This window comes from Gobius niger (assembly GCF_951799975.1).
Source record: "Gobius niger genome assembly, chromosome: 1".
NCBI lineage: Eukaryota > Metazoa > Chordata > Actinopteri > Gobiiformes > Gobiidae > Gobius > Gobius niger.
Genome location: NC_136852.1, coordinates 63,190,177 through 63,214,502, shown reverse-complemented (window position 1 = coordinate 63,214,502; position 24,326 = coordinate 63,190,177). Strand labels below are relative to the sequence as shown.

General features: G+C 41.5%; 1 protein-coding gene across 1 annotated transcript; it reads right to left on the bottom strand.

Annotated features, from left to right (window-relative positions):
- Positions 1-3,636: 3,636 nt before the first annotated feature.
- hspb8 (heat shock protein b8) lies at positions 3,637-23,698 on the bottom strand. The gene is made up of 3 exons (XM_079572077.1): positions 22,941-23,698; positions 20,345-20,408; positions 3,637-5,337 (listed from the first exon to the last, which is right to left on the bottom strand). The coding sequence occupies exons 1-3, from the start codon at positions 23,389-23,391 to the stop codon at positions 5,163-5,165; spliced, it is 690 nt and encodes a 229-aa protein (XP_079428203.1). The 5' UTR covers positions 23,392-23,698; the 3' UTR covers positions 3,637-5,162.
- Positions 23,699-24,326: the final 628 nt, after the last annotated feature.

Below are 24,326 nucleotides of genomic sequence, written 5' to 3'. Positions count from 1 at the left end.
GTGTCCAGAATAGGTGACAACGAGCTCCATCTTCACAGCTGCAGCGCAAACATGACATCTGTTCAGACGCTCAGGGGATGCGTTTGTTTGGCCCCAGCTGACCTGGAAGCACCTCGGCACATCCTTTTTTCTTTTTTTTTTCTCTTTGTTTCTCTCTTACGACAGAAATAATGAAAACGCTGTTTTACAACTTAAAATCAGGCCGTAAGGCATTACATTACAGACGCCGAGCACTTCCGTTCCGCTGTGACGACCATAGACTGTAGTGTATATATAAATGGACAGCTTCTGCTCACTCCTCCCCGTTTACCATAATGACTACGGTCGTGGGGGGATTCATGGCGGATTTACAGACTCCCCCTCCCCAGCTCTGACGAAGCATGTTCCTAAAAAGGACATGCGGGCGGGATCTTCACTGGAGACTCGGCCCTTGCGTGACGTGTAGCTCGCGCAGCTCCAATGCTAACAGTCCGGCCCTCATTTAGTACGAGATTTCTAAAATTCTTCTTACGAAAACCAGCCTGGTTTCTTAAATTGTGACTAACCCAGCGTTATCTCAGGAGGAATATCTAGCCTAGTCTAGTGTTGAAAAAATTGAAACCAGGTTAAAGTTGTTTTTAAGGTGTCTAAACTCCAATGCTTTTCAATGGGGCACTAGCGGCGATATGGAGGTACTACAGCAATGGCGGCCCCCAGTGTCGTGGGCATAAAGCAGAGCAGCCAGCGGCCATTGGTGACAACACAACTGAGCAAGTCAGTCGTTCACCAGGAGAGGGCGGAGCAGCTGCTCAGAGAGCAGGATTCAGGAGGATTGCTGAGAACTGCGTGAATGAAGCCAAAAACCACTCTGGGGGTGTTTTTGAGAAGGAAATAGCAAAACAACATGGTTAAAAGCTTTAAAAAGTCGATTTCGCATGATATAGGACCTTCAATGAGCACACCTTAATCTAAAGCGATACCGAAACCTTTTCTGCACTGCCGTTCCTCCGATCCTAAGTGGTTTCCCAACAACGCAGAGAAAGATGGGTCAAATACAGATAATTCTTTATTCCTATTGAACACTACTGTAATTATCTTATTTTCCATATTCTTCAAGCTGATTTAATCAATTCTCTATTTTAATTTAACTGTGTATGTAATCAAATATGAATAAACTGTTCAAATATAATATTAATTAAAGCAAGTGAGATTCATATTTTTCTCTCAAGGTTATCAAAAGTCTGTTGGCAACAGCATTTAATACAAACTTTTAATATGGTAATAACTTTGCTTTGCTTAGTATGCACACCACATTAGTGTCAGTTTAAGTGAATGTCAACTCTTCTCTTAGTGAATGCCTGAGAGGAACACAGTGAAGAAGCTTAAAGGCTATTTTAAAACTGTAAAAGCTGCTCATTATATTGTTGGATTTGGAATAAACAATCATTCTATTTAAATCAAACGGTCTAGACATCACCAATGTATTATACATTTGTATATCTGCGCATTAGCTACGTTTGCTTGAATATAACTCGCTTCAGGACAGCCTGGCGTGACTCCAACAATCCTTTTCCCACAGCAGCCCCAGTTCATACTAATAAATACATCTGTTTATGTGACACATCAAAGGAAAGCCACGCATCCAAAAATATGGAGGCTTTTTACTGTTGTTGATCCAGCTTGGACATTCAAAATTACCGTTCAGCTTCCCCCAACCTGGAAAAGATTATACTATTTTGCATCACAGAACATGCAATGGAAGGGGACCAATTTATTTTCAATCTTTTCGAGCACACTGGCAGTCCCGGCTTCCATGGGTTCAGTCCATTCAACTTGTGCGCTAAGCCCCTGCTAATCTGCTGCCTGGCTCCGGCTGTTAGTCAACAATAAGACCACAGGCCGGACACTGCCCTGGCGTCAAGCCGAAGAGCGGCATGGCGCTCAATCAAACACACACACATATGTCACACAGGGATGCTGGCTGGATGATTTTATAGCAAAAGCCAAAACAAAGACATCAACATGAAAGAACGCTGGATTGAATGTGTTTGGCAAATCGGGCAATAGTCTCCTTGGTCATGCGGTTGACTCCTGTGGGTTTTAATATGAGAAATCAAACCGCATAGACTCATTTAGTGTCAAACAAAATGCCCAACGAGAATCCTGATAAGCAGACCTTTATATATTATTCAACAAGCAATCAGTGTTTGTGAGTCACGTGACACAAACGCCACCCGCTGTCATATTAGATGATATTTCTCATGCAAATCATGTCAAACAGAACCTGTATTGAAATCAAAAAGCTACTGCTCATCTATCCAGCCTTCCTCACTGTTTTACTGTCAGACAAAGGCAACTGGAATTACCATCGTGTGGATACTGCACAGAATGCAGCGATATCTTAAATCATAAAAATATCAACAGTACAATAGTATTTTGCCTAAAATACTAGCGAATGATTAGGTTAGGTTAAAGGTCTTCTGGCGACTGAAAGATGCAGTGTAAATGTGGAAGAGCTGCTGCCAAAAAAGGCAATTTAGTTTAATGATGTTTCTTCCTACTTTAGGTGTATGGAAAGCTAGTTTGTTATCCCTCAGTATAGATACATACATACATACATAGATACCGTCATAGAAGGGGGCGTGGCTTCACAGAGGGGGAAAATATAATCTTTTGGGAAACACAATTTTCCATTCGTTTTATCCATTTTCTGGTGGAATATGAAGTTATTTATCACATATAAATAAAGTCAAGTCTAATGGTCCATATGTTCTCACAGGATATTCAGTAGAAGTGAAAAAACGGCAGTCGTAGCTAGCGCTAGCTAGCCGTTAGCATCAGCACGATGCTAACATGAAACATGGTGTTAGCATTCTCCGTTATTTATGTATTTATGCACTGTTTGGACCTCTTTGCTCCTCTCCGTGTCTTTGTATCTTTATTTAGTAGAAAACTATTCATAATTCAGCATTTGTTAGAGTAGGTTTTGAATAATTAGAAAAGTTTTGATTTTTCTCCAAATTGTTTTCCCCCTTAACTGTTATCAAACAGTCATTCCAGAGATGCCGTCTGTATCTATGGCGCTGACTGTCCTACGTTGCCATGGAGATCAGCTGAAATACGTCAGTTTTGATATACCGATTGAAGCAGTAAATAAATAGCCTATTTGGAATATCCAATTTGTAAAAAGCCACAATATATTTCAAAATTGCTTTTCTTTTGAGGTCTTCCATCTGGCTGACATTTACAAAAACACACAACCCAACAAAAAAGGCTTCAGTTTTAGTCTGAATAAAAAGTCTGAAATAACTTGTTCTAACACAATTTGATGAAACAAATCCACATAGAAACATTTGTCCTCCGCATTTGACCTATCCTTTTGCCATCTCCCAATTCTCCCTGGGCCACCTGTCAAGAGGTGCATTGCCCGGGGACCCATCTCGACCCAGAGGTACAGTCAGAGTTTTTTTTTTGTGCAAACTCCATTTTGCTGCCTCAAAATGGTCTTGAGTTTGATTCCATGTGGAGTTTGCATGTTCATTGTGCTGCGATATTTGTAATATCAAAACTGGGTTGCGCCAAATTAGCAAGTGTGTCATGTTTCTAATGCAGTTTAACAAAATTACATCAATAGTCACACTTAATTTATCGTTTATTTTCATATTTAACCATTTCAGTTTGTGCTCATTAAAACCAAGGAACACTATATCCTTTCTCAAATTGGCACTTTCATCTCCACTTATGAAGGGTGTATTCGTAACACCGGCGGCACTAATCAATTGCTTATATATTGACGGCTATTTACCACACAAACGAGTTGCCAGACAGTGAATCGCTTTGATCTCTTAATTTATTACCGGATAGCAAACCCAGTAAAGGGAAAAGCAGGCACAGAGGAAATAAAGGCACTTGTCCAATGTATTCTTGATTATGGCGATATATCCATTTGTAAAAGCCACTTGTGTGTTATTAGCAGACTCCCTGATGAGGGGGGATATAAACACAAGCAATTACTTTTAACAATAAACAAACACAATCATATAAGTGGCTTTGAAAACGGCTTCTATCAAAAGTTGTAGCAGTAATGCAAAACATAAAAAGAAGGGGAGGAAGATTCTAGAGGTCGACCGATATGGGTTTTTCTACGGCTGATGCCGATATTTTTGACCAATATCCTGTAAAAACATAAATAGGCTACTTGGCAAGCAGTGGCCGATTTTATTTAAATTTCAATTCAACCATAGTTTCTGTCCCAACTTTGATTAGCTGCCGTTAGCATTAGCATGCTGTTGCTAGCTGCGGCATTTTGCACGGTGATCAAAAGTACTATAGCGAAGGTTAAAGCTAATTCAGGAGTTGAATTCTCCAGGTCCTGTGCTTCAAAATGGCATGCAGCATGTCCATATAGACTGAAGTTTAGTGAAACTTCTATTTAACAAATTTGTAGCCAACCAATTTTCATTGCAAAGTTCCTCTGCTCCCCTGAGGCTTAGAGAGTTTTAAATCCCTGACTTTGCTCTTTCCAATGCAAAAAAAACGGGAAGTCCATTTTGGTCCCAGAGATATGGGATTTTTATTGGTGCTAGATCAGCCGATATTGTAAAATCACCAAATATCGGCCCGATATATCAGTCGACCCCCAGCTGAAACCAAACAGCATTTAAAAAGAAAACATTGTAACTCATTGTAACAAGTAAGACAAGACTTTTCAGCAAATTTCCCTTGGCAAATTTGTGAACTAAACTTGACATTATACATTTTTACGTTCAGAATTGTAACAAGATTTGTACAAACATTTTAGGAGGCTATCACTATTAAAAAATATATATATAAAATGCTTCATAAAGTTACAGGAGCTGTTAAGGTCAATGCTGAATTTTGGTATTATATTAAACGCAAAAATGATTCACAATTAAATAAAAAAAGGAATTGCTGCAATTAGAAAATCACAAAGACTGCAGTTATTTAGGAAGTAGAATATTCTATATATCTAGTGAAAAGCTGCTAACCCTGTAGATTAGATCTCTACAAACATGTTCTGAAATCTATGTGATTCTTGTAATAATTTAGCAGTTCATATTTTCTCTTCTCTCAAATTGTGACGCTCCTGATTATGTGTTTTCCCAAACGGCGCAGCCCTAATGTGGCATATCCTATATTTTTGGCCAGAGTATGGACAGTTGTTAAACCAGAGGTGTCTCAGGAGATTGGAGGGCCTCGTGCTCCTGCGTGTCCCCCGGCAGGAGCTCCTGGTCGCTGAAGAGGTGATATGGAGGAGTCTGTCGAGCTTCGATGATCATCACGCCCTCTGGAGACAAGGAGGCGAACACTGTCACCGGGTCTACGTCGATGGGGATTCTGCAAATCAGACAAAATGGTCAGAATAATTCTTTATTCTGAATAATTTTTGAGGCTGTTCAAAAACATGAAGCCTGATTTAATATGAATTCTAGTTTAGCTTTAATTGTGACTGGAGGGTTTTCTTCAAATTACACAGGCATTTTGTGTATTGCAAATGAAAAGCATGAATCACTAAAATAAATACACAATAAACCCATTACAAAATGCCCTTGAGTTGCTAAAATTCCATTCTCTGTGCTTCTTATTCCATTAAATATTGATTCTTTGAGAAAAACAAGCAGTTTTTATTCACAACTCGAGCTGAGACAACCAAGTAGCTCCAGAATCTTCAGTGATGTTTCAGGACCCACTGGGCATCAACACTTGGAACAGGCCATACACAAACTCAGATCTCGGAAACTAAGTTAAAACCTGCATGGGAGACCATGAGGGAGTGTATCAGATGCCTATGTGAGTGGTGTGTGGGTGAGTGTGCGGTCAGAGGGTCCGTTGGTGCAGATTTGTAGCCTGGCCAGACTAGAATGATACTCCACTGTATTTTTTTATACAGAGGGGTATCAGTCTGGGACCTACGCCATTGTTGGAGGCAGGATAAAACTCAAACGAGCCCATGCAATTAGATTCGCACATGCGACGCGGAAGTCCCCTCAATAAGTAAGTCTCTAACCCATTCCTGTGCGGAGTTATGACTTTTTAAAGAAATAACCAGAATGCTCACTTCAGCCACTGGGGGGCAGCTTAAATAAAGAAAGGAAAGAATAACACACGTGTCCAGTAGAGGGCACTAACATAAGAAGAGATCAGGATATAAACAATACATTATAATCACGTGGTAAATGGACAGTCTGCCCCTGGGCGGATGTGGCTGCAATAGTAGCTTACCACCAGTGCTGAGTGAATGAATAATGACTGCAGTGTAGCAGAGACTTGTGACACAAGTGTAAGCCGAGGTTACAGTCCAGTCAGGCTCATTATTATTCATTAACTGAAAAAGTTTCCTCAATAGTATATTCCCAATTAAAACATATTTTACTGGAGCTTTTGTTTATGGACCCTGGCAATACACTACTGATATATTTTTGCCCCCAGCGGAATATACTTGGAGACCCCTTCTATATCGTATGTACCGCTGTGGAAATGTAGTTGATGCGCCGATCACCGGACTCAATCGTAAACAGATTTGTGCAGCTTCCGTCAGTCTACCCTAAAGGACAACAACCATCCATCCATCCATCCATTTTCTTCCGCTTTATCCGGGGCCGGGTCGCAGGGGCAGCAGTCTCAGCAGAGATGCCCAAACTTCCCGATCCACACACACTTCCTCCAGCTGTTCTGGGGGGACCCCGAGGCGACACCAGGCAAGCTCGGAGACATAGTGTCCACCGTGTCCTGGGCCTTCCACGAGGCCTTGTCCCACTAGGACATGCCTGGAACACCTCCCGCGGGAGGCGACCAGGAGGCATCCGGAACAGATGCCCGAGCCACCTCAGCTGGCTCCTTTCGACGTGAAGGAGCAGTGACTCTACTCCGAGCTCCTCCCGGGTAACTGAGCTCCTCACCCGATCTCGGAGGGTGCGCCCAGCCACCCTGCGAAGGAAACTCATTTCGGCCGCTTGTATTCGCGATCTTGTCCTTTCGGTCATTACCCAAATCTCATGACCATAGGTGAGGGTGGGAACTTAGATCGATCGGTAAATCGAGAGCTTTGCCCCCCGACTCAGCTCCCTCTTCACCACGACAGACCGATACAGCGACCACATCACTGCTGACGCCGCACCGATCCGTCTGTCGATCTCACGCTCCATCCGTCCCTCACTCGTGAACAAGACCCCGAGATATTTGAACTCCTCCACTTGAGGTAAGGACTCCCCACCGACCTGTAGAGGGGAAACCACTCTACAACAATAGTCATTATTCATTCACTTCACAGAAAGGACACAGCCTACCTGTGCCACTCGCCCCTCTGACCACAACTATACAGTCATTTCTGGAATTGCCCATATATGGTCATGTTTGAAAACAGTTAAGGGGGAAAACAATTTGGAGAAAAATGTAATGTAATGTATTAAAAAAAACAACTTCAAAAAACGCTAAATTATGAATATAGTTTTCTACTAAATAAAGATACAAAGACCTGGAGAGGAGCAAAGTGGTTCAACAGCCCATAAATACGGAGAATGCAAACATGATGCTACATGTTAGCATCGTGCTAATGCTCGCTATGATTGCCGTTATTTCACTTCCTAATAATTAGATTAGACCTAATAATTGATTCTGTTATGTAAATGTACATTGAGTTGAACATGGGGTCGGCACTTATAAGCTTATTGCTTCAGCCAACTAACCTGGCTAACACCAGGCTGCTGTGTGCGCTCGAATTATTTCGAACTGCACAACAGCCTGGGGACCATGGCCAAATCTCCGGTGGATTTGGGAACCAATCACAGAGCGAGGAGGGACGGCAAGACGACGACGCGCTATTCGATATATGGAAGCTTGTAGTTTATTTACGGATAATTTAAAAAAAAGTTTATTTACGGATCCAACGTGACAGCAGCAGACACGATGGTATTTTTTGATCAAGCTTTAGACCTTGTTCTAAATAATTTAGCTCAAAAGTTTACAGCGGGTACGTCATACGTCATCTCATACGATGATATGATTGGCTGGGGCTACGTGCAGACGCATGAGACTTTTTTTATATTTTTTTCGTATCGCCCAATAAACGACTATGGACGATCGTAAACCACACCTCTCCTACGAGAAAATGAATTGGTGGTCCCCAGACTAAATATCACTTGTGATTTTAGTCTGGTGTTAGCCAGGCTATCAGCCAACTCCATTTTGAGCAACAACACTGTATGAATTTTGGAAGATAAGATGAATGTAAAATTGCTCAAATAAATGTGTGCACTTCTGCACACTTAAACTAAACTTCTACTGAACAATCTGCTGTGAGAAAATATCCATATGGGTCCGATTTACACTTGACTTTATTTGTATGTGATAAATAAGTTCATATTCCACCAGAAAATGGCTAAAAGAGTGAAAAATTGTGTTTCCCAAAATATTCTATTTTCCCCCTCGGCGAAGCCACGCCCCCTTCTATGACGCAATGCCGTCTGTATTTATACCGCACTCACACTGGCAAGGTGAGTGAAGTGTCTTGCCCAAGAACACAATGGCAGCCTATACAAGAAGGAGCCTGGGTTCAAACGACCTGCTCGATCATCTGAACCTTAAGAAACTTTGTACCAGTAGAATCTTCACTTTTTTTTTAGTACAATACTGACACTTTTTAACAGCAGCCCTCGCTATAAGGTCTGGCACAAAAGGGGTTTTAACCTCTAGCATTTAGAGGTATCTCCAGGACGTTTGCTTAGCAGAAAAGACTCAATTGCAAATATACTAACAAAAATAACAATGTAAAAGTTTTTCAATGCAATGCTTTATTCCTATGTAAACAATCTGAATGTAGTGGTGACAAAGTGAAATGCTAAAGTTTTAAACACACCAAGCAGCCAATTATATAATCACCAAATAGTGTATTTTTTTCTGCTGTAAAACTATTTTCATGCACTCGACCCTCAGAGAGAGTTCAGTGAGGATTCACTGCCGAGAGAAACTAAAAGTTGGCAAAATTCGCAGCGCTAGTGTGTGCTTAGAGCATGTTAAAAGCACAAGTGGGAGGAAACAGAATCAGGGGAGCATCCAGCGCAAACAGCCTGAAGATACACCCGTTTGTTTCCACTTAGAGGTCACACTGAACTCTGTGACATTTCTGCAAAAAGTCTTCTCCTAAACTTTACTAAATGCCAGGCCCACTTCTATTCATTGACACTTCATCAATATACCCAGAGATAGAACCTAAGGTCACATAGTTGTCTGGGAAAGCGGAAAATGCTGATATTTTGACAAGTAAAACCAATCATTGTGCTGTTTTTCTTTTGGCTCTGCAATGATTAGGCATATCCTCGTACTTAAGAGCCCCTCCTTTCATAAAATAAACAAAAGAAAAGAGCTAAAACCTTTGGAGGAGGGCAGCAGCGATGCAGGTGTGAGCTGTGCATCCAATTATAGCCAGTCTGCTAGTCACAAGTCTCACACCTGTACCATCTGTGTCTCTCCAGTCTCACACACACAGTCACACACACACAAGCGATTATTCGGCATTAGGCTTTTCCCTCCTCTTTTCTGTCAATTTTTTTTTTTGGGACCGAATGTGTCCTATTTTCCACAGCCGCTTTGTGATAATTGGCTTCCAAAACTTGGGGCTTGCAGGATTTAGAGCGTTTTGATGGACACCAGCCAGATTGACGGCGTATGAGGGAATGTTTATCCGCTTTTCCAGACGCCATTGTTGGTTACAGATTGGGTACGACCGCGTTATGGGATTGGGGCTTAATTATCGCCACGGTCTTAATATATTAAAGATAGGCTGCAGGATGTTCAATACAAGCGCTATTTAAAGAGGCTCTTTTCAAGCTGCGCTGTATATGACTATTTTAAACTATTTTGGAATGAAGGTTTTTCTAACAAGTATAGCAACTGCAATTAGTGTCGTGGTTTATGCTTTAAAATCAACATTTGGTGAAATTCAACCTATGAAGCATTTTATTTTTAGACAAGGCTGGAATATGAATTGCTAAACAAGTTTGTCAGAATCTAAACAACAGGTGTGAGCAGTTTTCCTTCGAGACGAGATATTTTGTTGCTTGCAAGATGTTACGCCTATGCACTGTAGATCTAACATCACACATGCACTACCTGTTATTATAGTGCGATTTTCCAAGCATCATGTATGTGCCACTTTCATTAGAGTTCTCTTTTTGGCAGAATTCACACCGGAGGCTCTTTCTGTTACAGCCACCCTGATGACTGGAGTGAGCAATGAGAGGCAAGTGTTTTATCCTGGATCAGTTTCTTCTGCATTGAACCACTGTAAAGACATAGTTCAGATGATTTGCACTATTAGACCATCGGTCAGAATGCACAGCAACCAGTATTCGGAAACAGTTTACACAATATTTACTGGACAAAGCTTTTGAACAGCAAACATGTGAGGGCAGAAAGACACACAGGGGTTCAAGGATTTGAGGAAAACAATGAAAGCGTAAATGTGCACTTCCACAAAGACATTATGTTAAACTCTTGGTCTTAACCGAGTGCAATCTAAAAGCTTCCCGACTTGAGAACAACAATGTAACACCTCATTTGAAAGCTAAGACCTACAAAAGTGATTGTAACTTGTTGTCACGTTGTTGCCGTGATTTTGTCACATTTTTGGGTCACTTTTTGTGGCTTTTTTATTACTTCGGTGTTGTGTTTTTGTTATGTTTTTGTCACTTTTTTGTTACTCTTTTTTGTCACTTTTTTGTTACTCTTTTTTGTCACTTTTTTGTTACTCTTTTTTGTCACTTTTTGTGGTGTTTTTGTCACTTTTTTGTTACTCTTTTTTGTCACTTTTTTGATGTATTTTTGTCACTTTTTTGTCACTTTTTGTGGTGTTTTTGACAAGTTGTTTTTCCTCACTTTTCATTGCCTTGTTGGTTTTTCATTGCTTTGTTGTCATGTTTTCTCCATGTTTTTTTGTTGCATTTTTGTTCCTTTTCTGGCACATTTTTGTTCCGTTTTCATCCTCATTTTCATCACTATTTTGATGCTTTTCTTTTAAGCTTTTATATCAGCCAGATCGATGGCCCGAGAGCCAGTGACCCCTCTGGGCTCTTCCAGAATGGGCATAATTATGGTCAGTCCGCCCCTGCCCCATGTGAAGATCAACAAGAGTGAAGTGACTGTATAGCCATAGCCTACTGAACAGGTTAGAGGAATCAGACTGGTTACAAAGAAGGGAGGGCAGGAAGGGATGAGTAAATGGATGACGTAAAGTGAGGTAGGTTAGGCAGGTGCAATAAAACCAAAATAAATGTGACAAATGAAAACCACTGTTAGCCCTATCTTTTCCAGTACTATTTATGCTTAAAACTCTATATATTTAATGGCCTATATACATTTTATCAGGATATAAATTGTAAGCCAGTCAACACACTTGGTGAATAGTCACTGATACAGAGCAAGGAGCTTTTGATAAGATCCGCTAATGCGTCATGAGAATAACAAGGAGGGTGGAATTTGTTTAAATATCTGTAAAGCATGAGAAAATATTTAACAAAGATAAGCTAAGGATAACATGTGACCCTGAACTCCGCTAAAGGTTTCACTTTGTGGTGGTAGGCTGGGCAAGTTTTATGTACAAATATGTCTATGCTAAACTTTCTGGACACTTCAACATCTGATAGCATCATCTAGCTATCAAGTTAAATCTATGTTAAATTATGAGATAATTCTTGGAATTTGCCTCCGTATGTCTCGCCGCAGAGGTGCTTATACTTCCTCCTTCCACTGAAACCTTGTTCTTGGACAGCAAGACCAAATATGGGCGCAGAGCGGGCTTTGTAAGATAATATAAACAGCTCCCTGGCTCGCGTTGTTCCGTCAGGCTGACTGCGGCTTTAATTAGAGAAAGCCCTCAGCTTCACTGAGAAGCACAGACCAGAATCTATCCAGCCAGATAAGAACAGGGAGACTTCTTTACCCAAAAGAACAAGGTCGGGTCAAGCCTATTCATGTGAAGACAAATGCGAAATCACGCCAAGCCTACTGTATAGGTACGAAAGCAGCTACAAAACAATGATAAGGAAGACGCAGGAGTAATAGAAACACAGTCCGAACTAAAGCCAATGTAGATTACAGCGGAGTGTGACAATTAGGGATGCACGATAATATCGGCCGCCGATAATTATCGACATTTATCGGCATTTTGGCGCCATCCCCGATAAAGCCGATAAAAAAAAATTCGGCCGATAATTAGGCCCGATAATTATAAGCTCAAATTACATTGAATCTGCGGCTCCAGCTCGCTGCCTTTCTCTCGGCGGCGCCGCCCCGCACGTCCTGCAGCCCGGAGCTGCTGCAGACTCAGGACAGCACATTTACAGCAGCAGATATACGCTCTCCACGGCCGACTTGTGCACGGTTTTAGCAGAAAAATACGACGAGTATTCCAGCAAAACAGCGCTGTCAGGCGCTCTCCGTGAAGGAAGAGTTTTTCGACTTTTTACATCGAAGTAACTTCAACATTAGCACCGCAACAAAATGAGAAAAAGACGAGGAAATGCGAACCGCGGACCCGCTCACGTAAGTGAGCATTACTGGAACACAGCGGGGCCTGAACACCCATGTATTATCTTAGCATTTCTGATCAAATAAACACGATAGCCCCGCGATTAAAGCGCTATGAACGAGAGGAGTTTTACATTGATGAAATGAGCCACGCAGCTATGGGTTGTTGTTTTTTTTTTACCATACGAGGCACAAATGCATAAATGATGCAGGATTATATTCCAGCATTGTAAATAAGAATTCATTAGTATGATGTCAACAAAAAGAAAAATACTAGGAATTAAGCAGTAGTAGTAATATTATTATTATTATTTTTTTTTTTTAAATAAGATGTGACACAGATGAACAGAGTCAGACCTGCTCAGATGATGGAACTGTAAAAAAAAACAGAGCTTTAGAAAAAGGTGGAGACCCAAACCCAAAGTAAAACTCATTATTTGATTTTTATTTATACACTTGTATATTGCTTGGTAGAGTTAATATATTTTGGGGAGAACTGTGAACTGTTACAGCGAGTTCACAAAATAAAGTGCAAATATATATACATCATTATCGGTGTCATTATCGGTTATCGGTATCGGGACATGCGGAATTATCGGTTATCGGTTATCGGTTCAAATTGGCATTATCGTGCATCACTAGTGACAATAGAGATGAATAGCCGTGTGAAAGTGGGTGGAGGGGAAGAGCATGGGCTGGTTCTGTGAGGGCACCGTAACTGAAAGGATATTTAACATTATAAACTCCTGCCTCTGAGGAAATTGCGGTTCATTGGGTCAGCAATTCTTTGGGTCAACATAGAAAAAAAAAAAAAAAAAATAACTACTACTTGTGCACCTTCTTATGACGCAAACAGCGATATATTTTCAGTTGGAGATATTGCTTTAAGCACCCAATTGTTTATGCTTGTATAGGGGTGAGCAAAAATAATTAAAAAATATACCCACAGGCCATTGAAACAAATCCATAGCTAGACCATGTGATCTAGGGCCCGACCGATTTATCGTCTGGCCGATTATGTTGACCAATATAGGTACTATATATAAGAATATTGGCTATCGGCAATATCGACAACTTTTGTGTGTATCTCCAGAACGAAAAGTCATCAAAACTTGTGGTTTTAGAACAACAGAGCACTCCATGTTACACAATCAGCAAATGTACAGTATTCCAAACAATACTAGAGATTTTGTGCTTGTTTTTTGTATAAAACAAGACTTCTTCTTTAAAATGTGTCCACTGGTCAGCTGCTTGTCCTGTGTTTATACTGTAGGTTTGTTAAGTGGTGACGTCACACCTCTACTTCCGGGTCCCGAGATGTGCGAGAAACTACAAAAAAGTCTTTAATACCACAATTAATATTCCTGAAACTCAACAGAGAGTTACTGAACATACTTATTTATCAGGCCCATTAGCCAAAAATGCTGCACCTACTGCTACCAAAATCGGTATCAGTAACTCTCCGTTGAGTTTCAGAAATATTGATGGTTGTTTTTAGTATTGGAGTTTTGTATGTTTTTTTCTCGCATATTTGCCGGTCTGCTAGGACCCGGAAGCGGAAGTCGTGTTGGGTCTATGACACCGTGGCCATAGATACAGACGGCATCTCGTCATAGAAGGGGGCGTGGCCTCGCCGAGGGGGAAAATAGAATGTTTTGGGAAACACAATTTTTCACTCTCTCACTCTTTTTAGCGATTTTCTGGTGGAATAATACATTATTTATCACATACAAATAAAGTCCAGTGTAAATCGGGTCCATATGGATATTTTGTCATAGCAGATTGTTCTGTAGACGTGAAAAAACGGCAGTCATAGCAAGCGCTAGCTAGCGTTAGCATTAGCACGATGCTAACATGTAGCATCATGTTAGCATTCTCCGTTTTTTTAAAAATATTTATGGGCTGTTGAACCACTTTGCTTCTCTCCATGTCTTTGTATCTTTATTTAGTAGAAAACTATATTCATAATTCAGCATTTGTTGAAGTAGTTTTTGAATAATTAGACAAAGTTTAGATTTTACTCCAAATTGTTTTCCCCCTTAACTGTTTTCAAAAATTACCATATACGGGCGATTCCAGAGATGCCGTCTGTATCTATTCTTGACTTTAGGCCCATAATACCTAAATGCTTAGAGCAAATTAAATAAGTAATCGGTCTATATATCAGCAAGCTCCTTCATATCGGTATTTGTATCGGTCCTATCATTCATACTTTCCCACACTGTAGTTCACCTTTTTTTTCTCCATCTTTCAAGGAGCCAATTGGGATGTAACCGGAGTTGCTCCTTCTGACAAAGTCAAATCACTCAGCCGGTCTGTTATGTGGGACTAGGGCAGCAACCTTATCTGTCCAACTCGCAGTTTATTTACCTACGGCACATTCCATCTCACACATTGATTCTGTACAGCTGCCAACAAACTGTCCAATATGCTTTTTTTCCCCCCTCGAGCAGAAATAGACAGGACGAGCTGTGTGTAATGTATAACCTATGAACACACACCGACACGCTCGGTGCATTTCCAAGAGGGAGGAAGGCTGCTTCAATGGCAAACCAGTCACGTTGTATACACTACTTAACATGGCATTCACATTCTGGTGCATGCTGTTGCAGAGATACTTGACCCCAGGCCTACCAAGCTACCTTTGCGCTCGTAACCACTCAACAACAACAACAGGCTTAGCTAATAATTTACATATTTGGACCAAGTTGACATGAAGCATCTAAAGCCTCAGAGCTGGTTACGTGAAGCGACTGATGTTAATGTTTAAAATGTTTCATGTGTGTGATGAATATTGCAACAACCAAAAGAAGAGACACAACCAGCGGGAAGTGATATTTTGACACAGCAAGTGGACTGAAAACAAAGTGGACCTTCATGTTTTTGAGTTGACCCCCTTGCCTTCAGTACTTTGCATGTCCACTAGCCAAGCAGGTATTGTTTTATCGCTGTTGTTTTTTCCCTATTTAAGGCCGCAATGCGTAATATTTCACCCAATAAATAGGATCAAATTAGTGGTGGAACTCGATTACATTTTTTAATGAATGCAGTACGAAGTAACTCATGCCCCTAGAGGCCACAAGCGCCACAGCAGGTGTTGTAGCATGTTGCGGTTTTTAACTCATTATAATTGTAAATACTACCCTGAAAGAAAAGACAAAGGAAGAGCGGGATATTGTACATCCAATTACACAATGGAGATCATTTTTTTCACTCAAACTTGGCTGTCAATACTGTTTAAGTGGCGCTAGCCTGCAGTTAGCTTTGTCCGTTAGCCTGTTAGCTTCTTCTTTGTGATTCCATTAGTGTGCATTGGTGCTCCGACCCGGAGGCAGGAAAGCTGCAATTGTGGTTTTCTGGCAAGAGACACCAGGGGGAGATGAAAGACCCCCCAAGCATCCCATTAACACTTGTATTACTCACAGAGGGACTACGGAAAGGATTTATTAAGGTAAACAAGTTACTTAGTACTGCTTTAAGTTATTTATGGCCTTTGTAATTCATTAACCTCTTACCCCCGACCTTAACCGAGCGCATTTTCACCCAAATCTCAAACCCTCACTTGAAAGCTAAGACCTACAAAACTGATCTAAATTGAACTTTTTCGTTGTGTTGTTGTCGTGTTGTCATTGGATTTTAGCCACTTTTTCATAGCTTTTTTTGTCACCCTTTTGTTTCTTTTTTGAGGGGTTCTTATTGCGTTTTCGACCCATTTTGGTCACTTTTTCATAGTTTTTTTATCCGTTTTTTTTGTTGCATTTTCTAACTAGAGAAACTGCACTCGGTTCAGGCGGGTGTTAAGCGGTTAATCGTAATCATTTATTTCTGGGTTGTATCTATTTGTAGAGGTATATTTTAGATAATTGTAACTTACTTTTCAGTGGAGATGTGAGGACGTGTGATTATTTCAAACACTCCAAAGACAACAGCAGTTTGATTTATTCTGTCCTGCGCTAAGACATTGGGCGGTCACGGGGGTCGAATCCCAGCTCCCGCAAATGCACACTGTCATTGTGTCATTGGGCAAGACACTTCACCCTCCTTGCCTCCAATGTCTGTTCACATCGGTGCATGAATGAGAGAGTGAATGGGTGACCGGTTCCTTACTGTAAAGCGCTTTGGGCCTGAAAAAGGTAGAAAACCGCTATAGAAGCTGAGTCCATTTACCATTTACCATAAATACAGGCATGAAATGTATCACAGATATTTTTGTCAATGAAAAATCCCTAAAAATGAGCAAACAAACATGTATCTTTGCTGTGAGCGGCTCAGCTCTCAGACCTGACTGTAACTTTGCTGGGAGCAGGACGTCTCCTGCTCGTCTCCATGGAGAAGTTGACTAAAGGTAGCCAAATATGAGATTTAAATAGGCTAGATCCTCAAATTTGATCACCCACGGCAAAAATAGCATTTTTAGTGTTGAACTGGTTATTAGGAGCATGACAGACCGGTCTGAATGTTACGCAGTGTGCCTTTAAAGTTCATGGACTTTCGCCAGTGGCATTTTATTTTCCATAGACAGACTTATTTGAACAGCGCTTTCCCCATGACACAGGTCACCCAAAGCGCTTCACATAGTGTACTGTGTCAAAGCGTGAAATACAAATAGGTTAGACTGTGGATCCAAGGGCTTCTCAACTGATAGTCTGGGACATGCAAGTGGGTTAAGGGAACCTTGCCAATGAATTACTGTCGAAAGATTCCGTAACATTTTTTTTACACTCTTCTTACAATCAATGCTTGAATAAAACTTTTAGAAAATACGAATGTGCTACAAAATTTTTTATTGTAAGCTCAAATGACTATTTCTATTTGAAAATGGTCAGGATGAGTTGAAGGTTCCTCTCCAAGATACGAGAGTTGAGAATAATACTTCTGTGATATTGCAAAGCTGTAAAAGAGCCTACAGAAAAGTTTAATTTGATTCAGAACTAGTTTCACAGTTTTAACAAAGATGAATCAACCCCATGAATCCGAGACATTTGGCTTGTATTGGCCGTTGCTCTTGAATGTAAATAAATAGAAACATAATTGCGGAGAGTCGTCCGAGCGGCAGTGACGGACTCATTTAAATGATATTTCCCCCTCAGACAAACAGCAATAATAAGTGGTCGCTCCTATCTCTCCTGCAGCAGAGGATTTGTGTATCGAGGCCAGTTATTTATACTCGATCCCCTCTCCTCCCGCCTCCCCCCCGGCTCCACATATTCTGCCTGTCATCTGCGTCAGGTTGTGCTCGGATAGGAAGCAACAGACCTAAGCCACGGACTCACCAATTAAAAGGATTGTGATCTGAACTGTGGCGGGCTAGCAAAACGGCGCAGTAATTAGCAAGAGAAAATTAAAACAAATGAAGTGACGCGCCACAGAGACGCCAACTCCGCACCGGAGATTACCACATCTGTTTCAAGTCGGCACAGGACAATTAAGAGACGCTCCTAACCGCTGATACATTTGGACAGAACAAGTGTGCGCTGGGCCGTAGTCAACATCGGAACATCTAGACCGCTCTGTAAAAACAAGGGGAGTCCAGCTTTATCCATCCTATTAGTGGACGCAAGGGAATACAAAAATATATTCACATCAGTGGCGGCTGGCGGGCTTTCAGACAGGGGAAGCTCATGATGGTTTCTATTCATTATCATAGACCTAAATGTTCCAAATATTGAGAGGAAAATGCAATCGTTTTCCTACATCAGCAACTAAATCAAGTCTAAACAGTAGCTACAATGCTAACAAGATTAGAAAACTTGGACGAAACAATAAATACCTGGGACTAAATTAGGTCTAAACTAGGGCGCCGTTTACACTGCAATAGTCTCAAGGATAACAGTCTCGTCCTCTCTCGATCTGCTTTTACTGTATGAAAACGACGACCCCTGAAAGTGTTCCTAACATACTCTTTTATATGTGCCATGAGTGCACAGAGGAATGTTTTTACAATTCCTGGGATGAATATGTCTTTTTTAAGGGATATTTCAGGATTTTTGACATAGGGACTCATTTCCTAGTTATCCAGAGTGTTTCTGATTTCTAGAGATTATTTTTTTGTAATTCAAGCAGTTCTTATATTTGAAGAGTTTCTTGGTGCTAGGCTAGTGCAAGGCTAGCGCATTTCTACGATATCAGCTAGCCTGCATTAAAAACAGTGTGACCCGCTCCACAGAGCACCTGAGGCAAATCACTTATAACGCCAGACTAACCATATAAATGCCTGTGTCGATAGAGTAATTTTAACCATTTTGCATTTAAAAGACCTTATATTTGAGCAGCATCAGCTTCGTGGTTGTATAAGCTACGCGGCGGCGGAGGGATCTGCTAGAAAATAGTCCCTCAAAATGCGATCATTCATGTGATGCAAGGTCAGTTATATTCCAAAAATTATTCTATCGACACAGACATTTATATCGTCTGGCGTTATAAGTGATTTGCCTCAGGTGCACTGTGGAGCGGGTCAGACTGTTTTTAATGCAGTGTAGCTGATACCATAGAAATGCGCTAGCCTTGCATTAGCCTAGTGCCACGTAACTCTTCAAATATAAGAACTGCATGAAACACACAAAAAAATATGTCATTGCAAATTATTCACAGACCGTCTTATGATATGATATAATTATATAATTATAAATGTGAGAAGCTTCACAACACAATATATTGCGCTCGTGAGTTTAGCCAACCAGTGCTCAGACAGGGCTGTGACGTGACCTTCTGAGTTGATCGCCGTATTCCGCAGTTCACATGAGGCACAGCAGCTGAGAACAGCGTCTCGCTGAGACACGAAACTACCTCCTCCATCGTTTTCAGTGAGGCCTGGTGTCAGGCAATACGATGTGCGTTGTTGTGTAAAAGAAACGTGCGTCCAATACCAATGTACCGCTGTTTTGTTGTCGTCTAAACTACACCTTGGAAACAAAGAAACCAGGTCCACATTTGAGCTAATTCTGAGTTGTGCTTGAGTATAATGTAGATGTATGTGGCTAATAGCAGCACAAAGCAGGAGGAGCTACAGCCAGAACATGTTTTACTCTCCACAGAAGTCTTCTTATCCCACATAAGTACATTATTTTTGAAATGTTTCTTAAAACAAGTAGTCCATGACTGAAATGAAGTCCATTCCTGTCATGTTGGTCTCAACAGCTTCAGTTTTGCTCTTGTAGCTTCACAGTGACATCAGTGAGCTAATGCTAATGCTGCTCTCAGGTTGACACACAGAGCAGGAGCTGTCATTCAAAGCTGTTTTCCACCTTTTTGGAGAAGGGTCTAGATGCAGCAGATGGAGGGGCACGTGACCAGTGGAGCTCCACTTTTCCACGTCACCTCTGCAGGACAATGCCAGCTTAAAGCAATCCAAACTAACCTTAAACCGAGCCCTAATCCTAACCTTAAAGGCCCTACACCTGATGTTCTGATTGCAAACAATGAAAGGGGAAGCCACACAATTAAAATGTTGGTTGTGGTCCAAACACATTCGTAACTTTTCTAATTTTCCCAATTAACACTTAGACAATCAAAGGCTGCTTTTGAAAAGAAAAAGAAAGAGCTTTAATGGGATTTTCCATAGAGCTTCTGGCAGCTCTTCAGGGACAGGGAGACAATTGCGCAGACCACACTGAAGCACCTGATTAACAACTGACACTGTCACACAATTTAACACTCATGACATTTAATAAGTCAATTTGCTAAATAAATTGTATTTAATTTAGGGAGAAGCTCAGCTTTCCTTGTAGTCACAGAGGAGCCGCCAGTGATTGAAACGTACAAAGCAATATAATGAATGCAGTTATAACTGCAGCTGTTCTCGTAGCCACATCAATGTACTCACTGTATTTTCTTTGTGAAATTCTTTGTCACGATGCCTCCTTCGTCCTGTTTTTCTTCATGTTTGCCTGTTCGAAGAAAGCACAGAGAATATTTTCAAAATTGTAAATTTTCAATATAATAACATACATTTACTGTTTGAAGCGCTACCAAGTATTCGTGGAACATGAAACACAGTTCTAAACCATATTCCAAAGTCCATATGTGTTTAAAAATAGCAAACACTTACACTACACAGTCAGACACACATATTACATGATTCTCAAGTACAGTTCAATTTGTTGCACGTTTTGGAATTATACTTGTATCCAATGTTATGCTATTGAAGATGATAGTGGTTGGCTCACAAAAATACAATTCTATGTGATCCACTTTAGTGTCCTTACTTGACTGCTCTAGAACCACCCAGCTCTAGAGAATTTGAGTGTGAGTGTATGTCAAAGAGAACACCAAAGGGCCTTTATTTTTTTTAGGAGTAGCTAAGGAAACAGGTGTGTCCATTCCACTTTGATAAAACTTTCTGACATCATCCACAGATAGCAGATCAAATACATGGAAATATGTGTTGATATCAAAACATTTCATCATAGGCTTGTATGTTGAGTAATAGGACGTTTTCAATGTTGAAATATCAAAAAAAGTGCTTCCTATTTTGTTTTGTTTATTCAGGAATGACCCAGACAGTTTGGCGCAACAGCTTTACTTAGGCCTGCCCTGGTTCCGCCTGTATCTCCTGGGTTTGCTGCAGCTGCTGTAGGGCTGTTAATGTCACGGCCCAGCCTTAAGGCTGTGTGTGCCTCACTGGCCTCACTGTGCCACTCTATACCCCCTGAGAGGTCCATGGACACCCACACCGGACACAAGTGAGATCACAGAGTCAAACTGTCTCATCACTCTGCTAACTTTCCCTTGATTACAGTGTGTCCATAGATATTTCATAAATAATAGAGGTGTGGTTGTTCCTTGTGACAGACATGGCAGATTCCACAGACTCTATGTAATACATTCAAGGAGAAGATATTACAGCACTCTCTTGTGTTATCCAACATTGTGATGCTTTTGTTCCTCTCTGATGTCAGCTTTCTTCTATGTGCGCAGTGTGATTACATAAATGTGAATATTGGCCTTGAATACAATATAAATAGTAAAAAGAGCTTACAATTATAACTCTGTGGAAATGAATGCTCTGTTTGCCTAATCTGATAAACTATAAGCAGTATTTAGTATGTTGAATGATACTGTGGCCATTACCAGCAATTTTTGCCCTGATATTAAATCTGTCCAGGCCAACATAATGTGTAGTGTAGGATTATATAAGCATCAGTGTGTACACTGACCGTACAGACAAGACATGTGTCGTGCTCATAGGCACAATAGCAGACTCTGGAGAGAGCTGCAGATGCCCAATCTATTGCATGTTTTTTCTATTAATACTTCAGTTGCTGGTATATTGCTGCTCAGAAGACAAAAGCTTAAATTTACATAAATATCAAAATTGTAAACATCATAAACAAACATACAGTAAATGTTCCCTGATATCCTAGTGAATGTTAACACTGAGCTGTTCTGTGTAACCATTGCGACAGATACACTTTGAGAGGAGGTCAACCCCATGACTGCTCGTGTGAATGTAACTCATGGAATGACCCAGCTGGCGACAACAATGTGTTCATGATAATCTCAGAGAGTCCTCTTTAGGCCAGGGCATCCCTGGGCTCCATGTGTCTCATAGAAAGCACATGTCTACAACATGCATCAGCAGCTGATCTCTGAGTGGCAGAGGACCGGCCCCATGTTTACGACTGTTTCTAGAAGCTTCTGCTCTTTGAGGTTCTCTTCAGACTCCCAGGCCTGCAGTCTAAAAGCAGCACATGCACATGTGAGGGAGTGATTCTCTAGGAATCTGAAACAGGTGTTCCTGCTCAGGATCTGCCTGCCAGCGTATTCCCAGCGGTCACAGTCAGCACCGCTCCCTCTACAGCTACAGCTGATCCAGGCTGGACACACTGACTGAGGCACAGAGATTAGACCACTGTGTGAGCTGTTCAATTCTTCAATTCTTTAGAACTTGGTTATGTGCTCTGTCCGTCACCAGCATCTCTAATACTACTTGAACTTTTATATGACAGCAAAAAGAGAGCACTTATAAACTAAAAATACTGACACAGTCACAGGTCTAAAACAAACTGCAGCTGTCATCCTCTGATGTTAGGTTTTGCTCACCAATTCACCATCGGATCACCATCCAAAACAAACGTAGTATTATCAATGTATAAAATGTACTGTATCTGTTTGTGTTAAGACCATATTACATCTCAGAGCCTTTGACTCGGTGAATTGCACCGGCAGCTCCTCATTCTCTGCCCACAAGGGGCCAATGTGTCTCTGCTGAGTCACAGCTCTGCGTCTGTCTCAGGTTCGAGATGACAGTCTGACTTCTGTGGGCTAAATGTGTATAGGCCACTATAGGGCACAGCTGTTTATTCTGAACATTTCTCCTTTACAGTCTTTTTTTTTTCTGAATGAAAACAGTCGGTGACCCCAACAGGTGGTTCCCTCCTCCTCCCTCCTCCCCGTTATTAACGGAATGCCCAACTCACCTGACACTTCCACAAACCCGTCCTTAGTTTTCACATGGAGCTCCTCCGGCTTGAAGCTGTGCACATTCACGCAGACTTTCCACGGCTCTCCGTTGGTTGTGGTGGGGGCGTTATGACAGGAGGGCTCCCCGTATCTGCTCGTGTACAGCGTGGGTCCTCCGGTGGATGTGCGCGCGGGGAAACCTGTGCGTAAACCGCCACTAAAAGGTAAAGAGGGGCCCATTCGCGTACTGAGGCGGCCGGGCCGTGCCCAACCAGGCCAGTCCATAGCGAGGTCATCAGGGAACGGAGACATCCCAAAGTCCTCGTTCATGAAGCGGGACGCGAGGGACTGGTCCCTGAAAGGAGACTGGTCTCTGAACGGGGATTCGGCTCTGAACGGGGACTCGTTGAAAGGGTCTCGGGGAAAGCGCTGGCGGCTCCCCATCGTGTAGTAATCTCCCTCAGCCATAGAGGCCACGAATATCTAATAAAAAAGTACGCTATAAAACAAGGAGCACACCGCAGAAGTTGAAACTATGTCCTCCGGGTTGTGAGACGCATCACCCTTACGCACGCCGTCCTCTTGCTGATACGAACTCAATCCGAAGTTCACTTCACTTCAAAAACACAACTGGCTACGGGTTTTATACTGGACGCAGATTTCCCTGAAGATGAATGAGTCGACTCACCCAAGTGTCGGGAAAGTGCTGGGACGATGTGGGAGTTAAGGCGCACTGCAAAAAAGTTAACTTGAAGCAATGACACGATGACCCTCTGACTCCTCCCACTCACTGTAAACCACTCTATCTGTTCTCCCACCCTCCTACTATAACAGAATAGAATTTAAAGATTGAATATGAGTACTGAGGGTTTGATATGGAGTTACTTTTAGATAGCTATGATATGTATCAAATAGGCAGATAAAAGTGGGACCGATCTTTCACTTTGGTAACAACATGGGTGACGGTGTTTGAATTCTTGACATTAGGGCGCCCTTGTTTGAATGAATGGCTTCTCAGTTGAATTGCAAGGTAGCCCTGCACAATAGTGTATACACTGTTAAAATAAAAACATCTCAAAGATGACAGTAAGTGATGTGCAGCACAACCTCTTTCTTTTTACAGTGCTTTTTGTCACAGCAGTTGCCGGACGGCCCTCTCCTGTCCAAATAAAGTTGTGTGCTCCTGTCAGTCAGCCGCAGTATGACCCCTCCTCCTATAGGGTGACTCACTGGCTTTTTAATAACCATTAGGTCATAGTGCCTAAGAGAAATTGCTTTTACGTCATTAAGTGGCTACTATTACAACTTCAGTGGTGTGATGTTAAAGTATATTTACCTCCTAAGAAGCAAAAGAAGCAAGGCAGTTCAAGATAGAAGATGATTTAATAGCTTATTCTGAACAC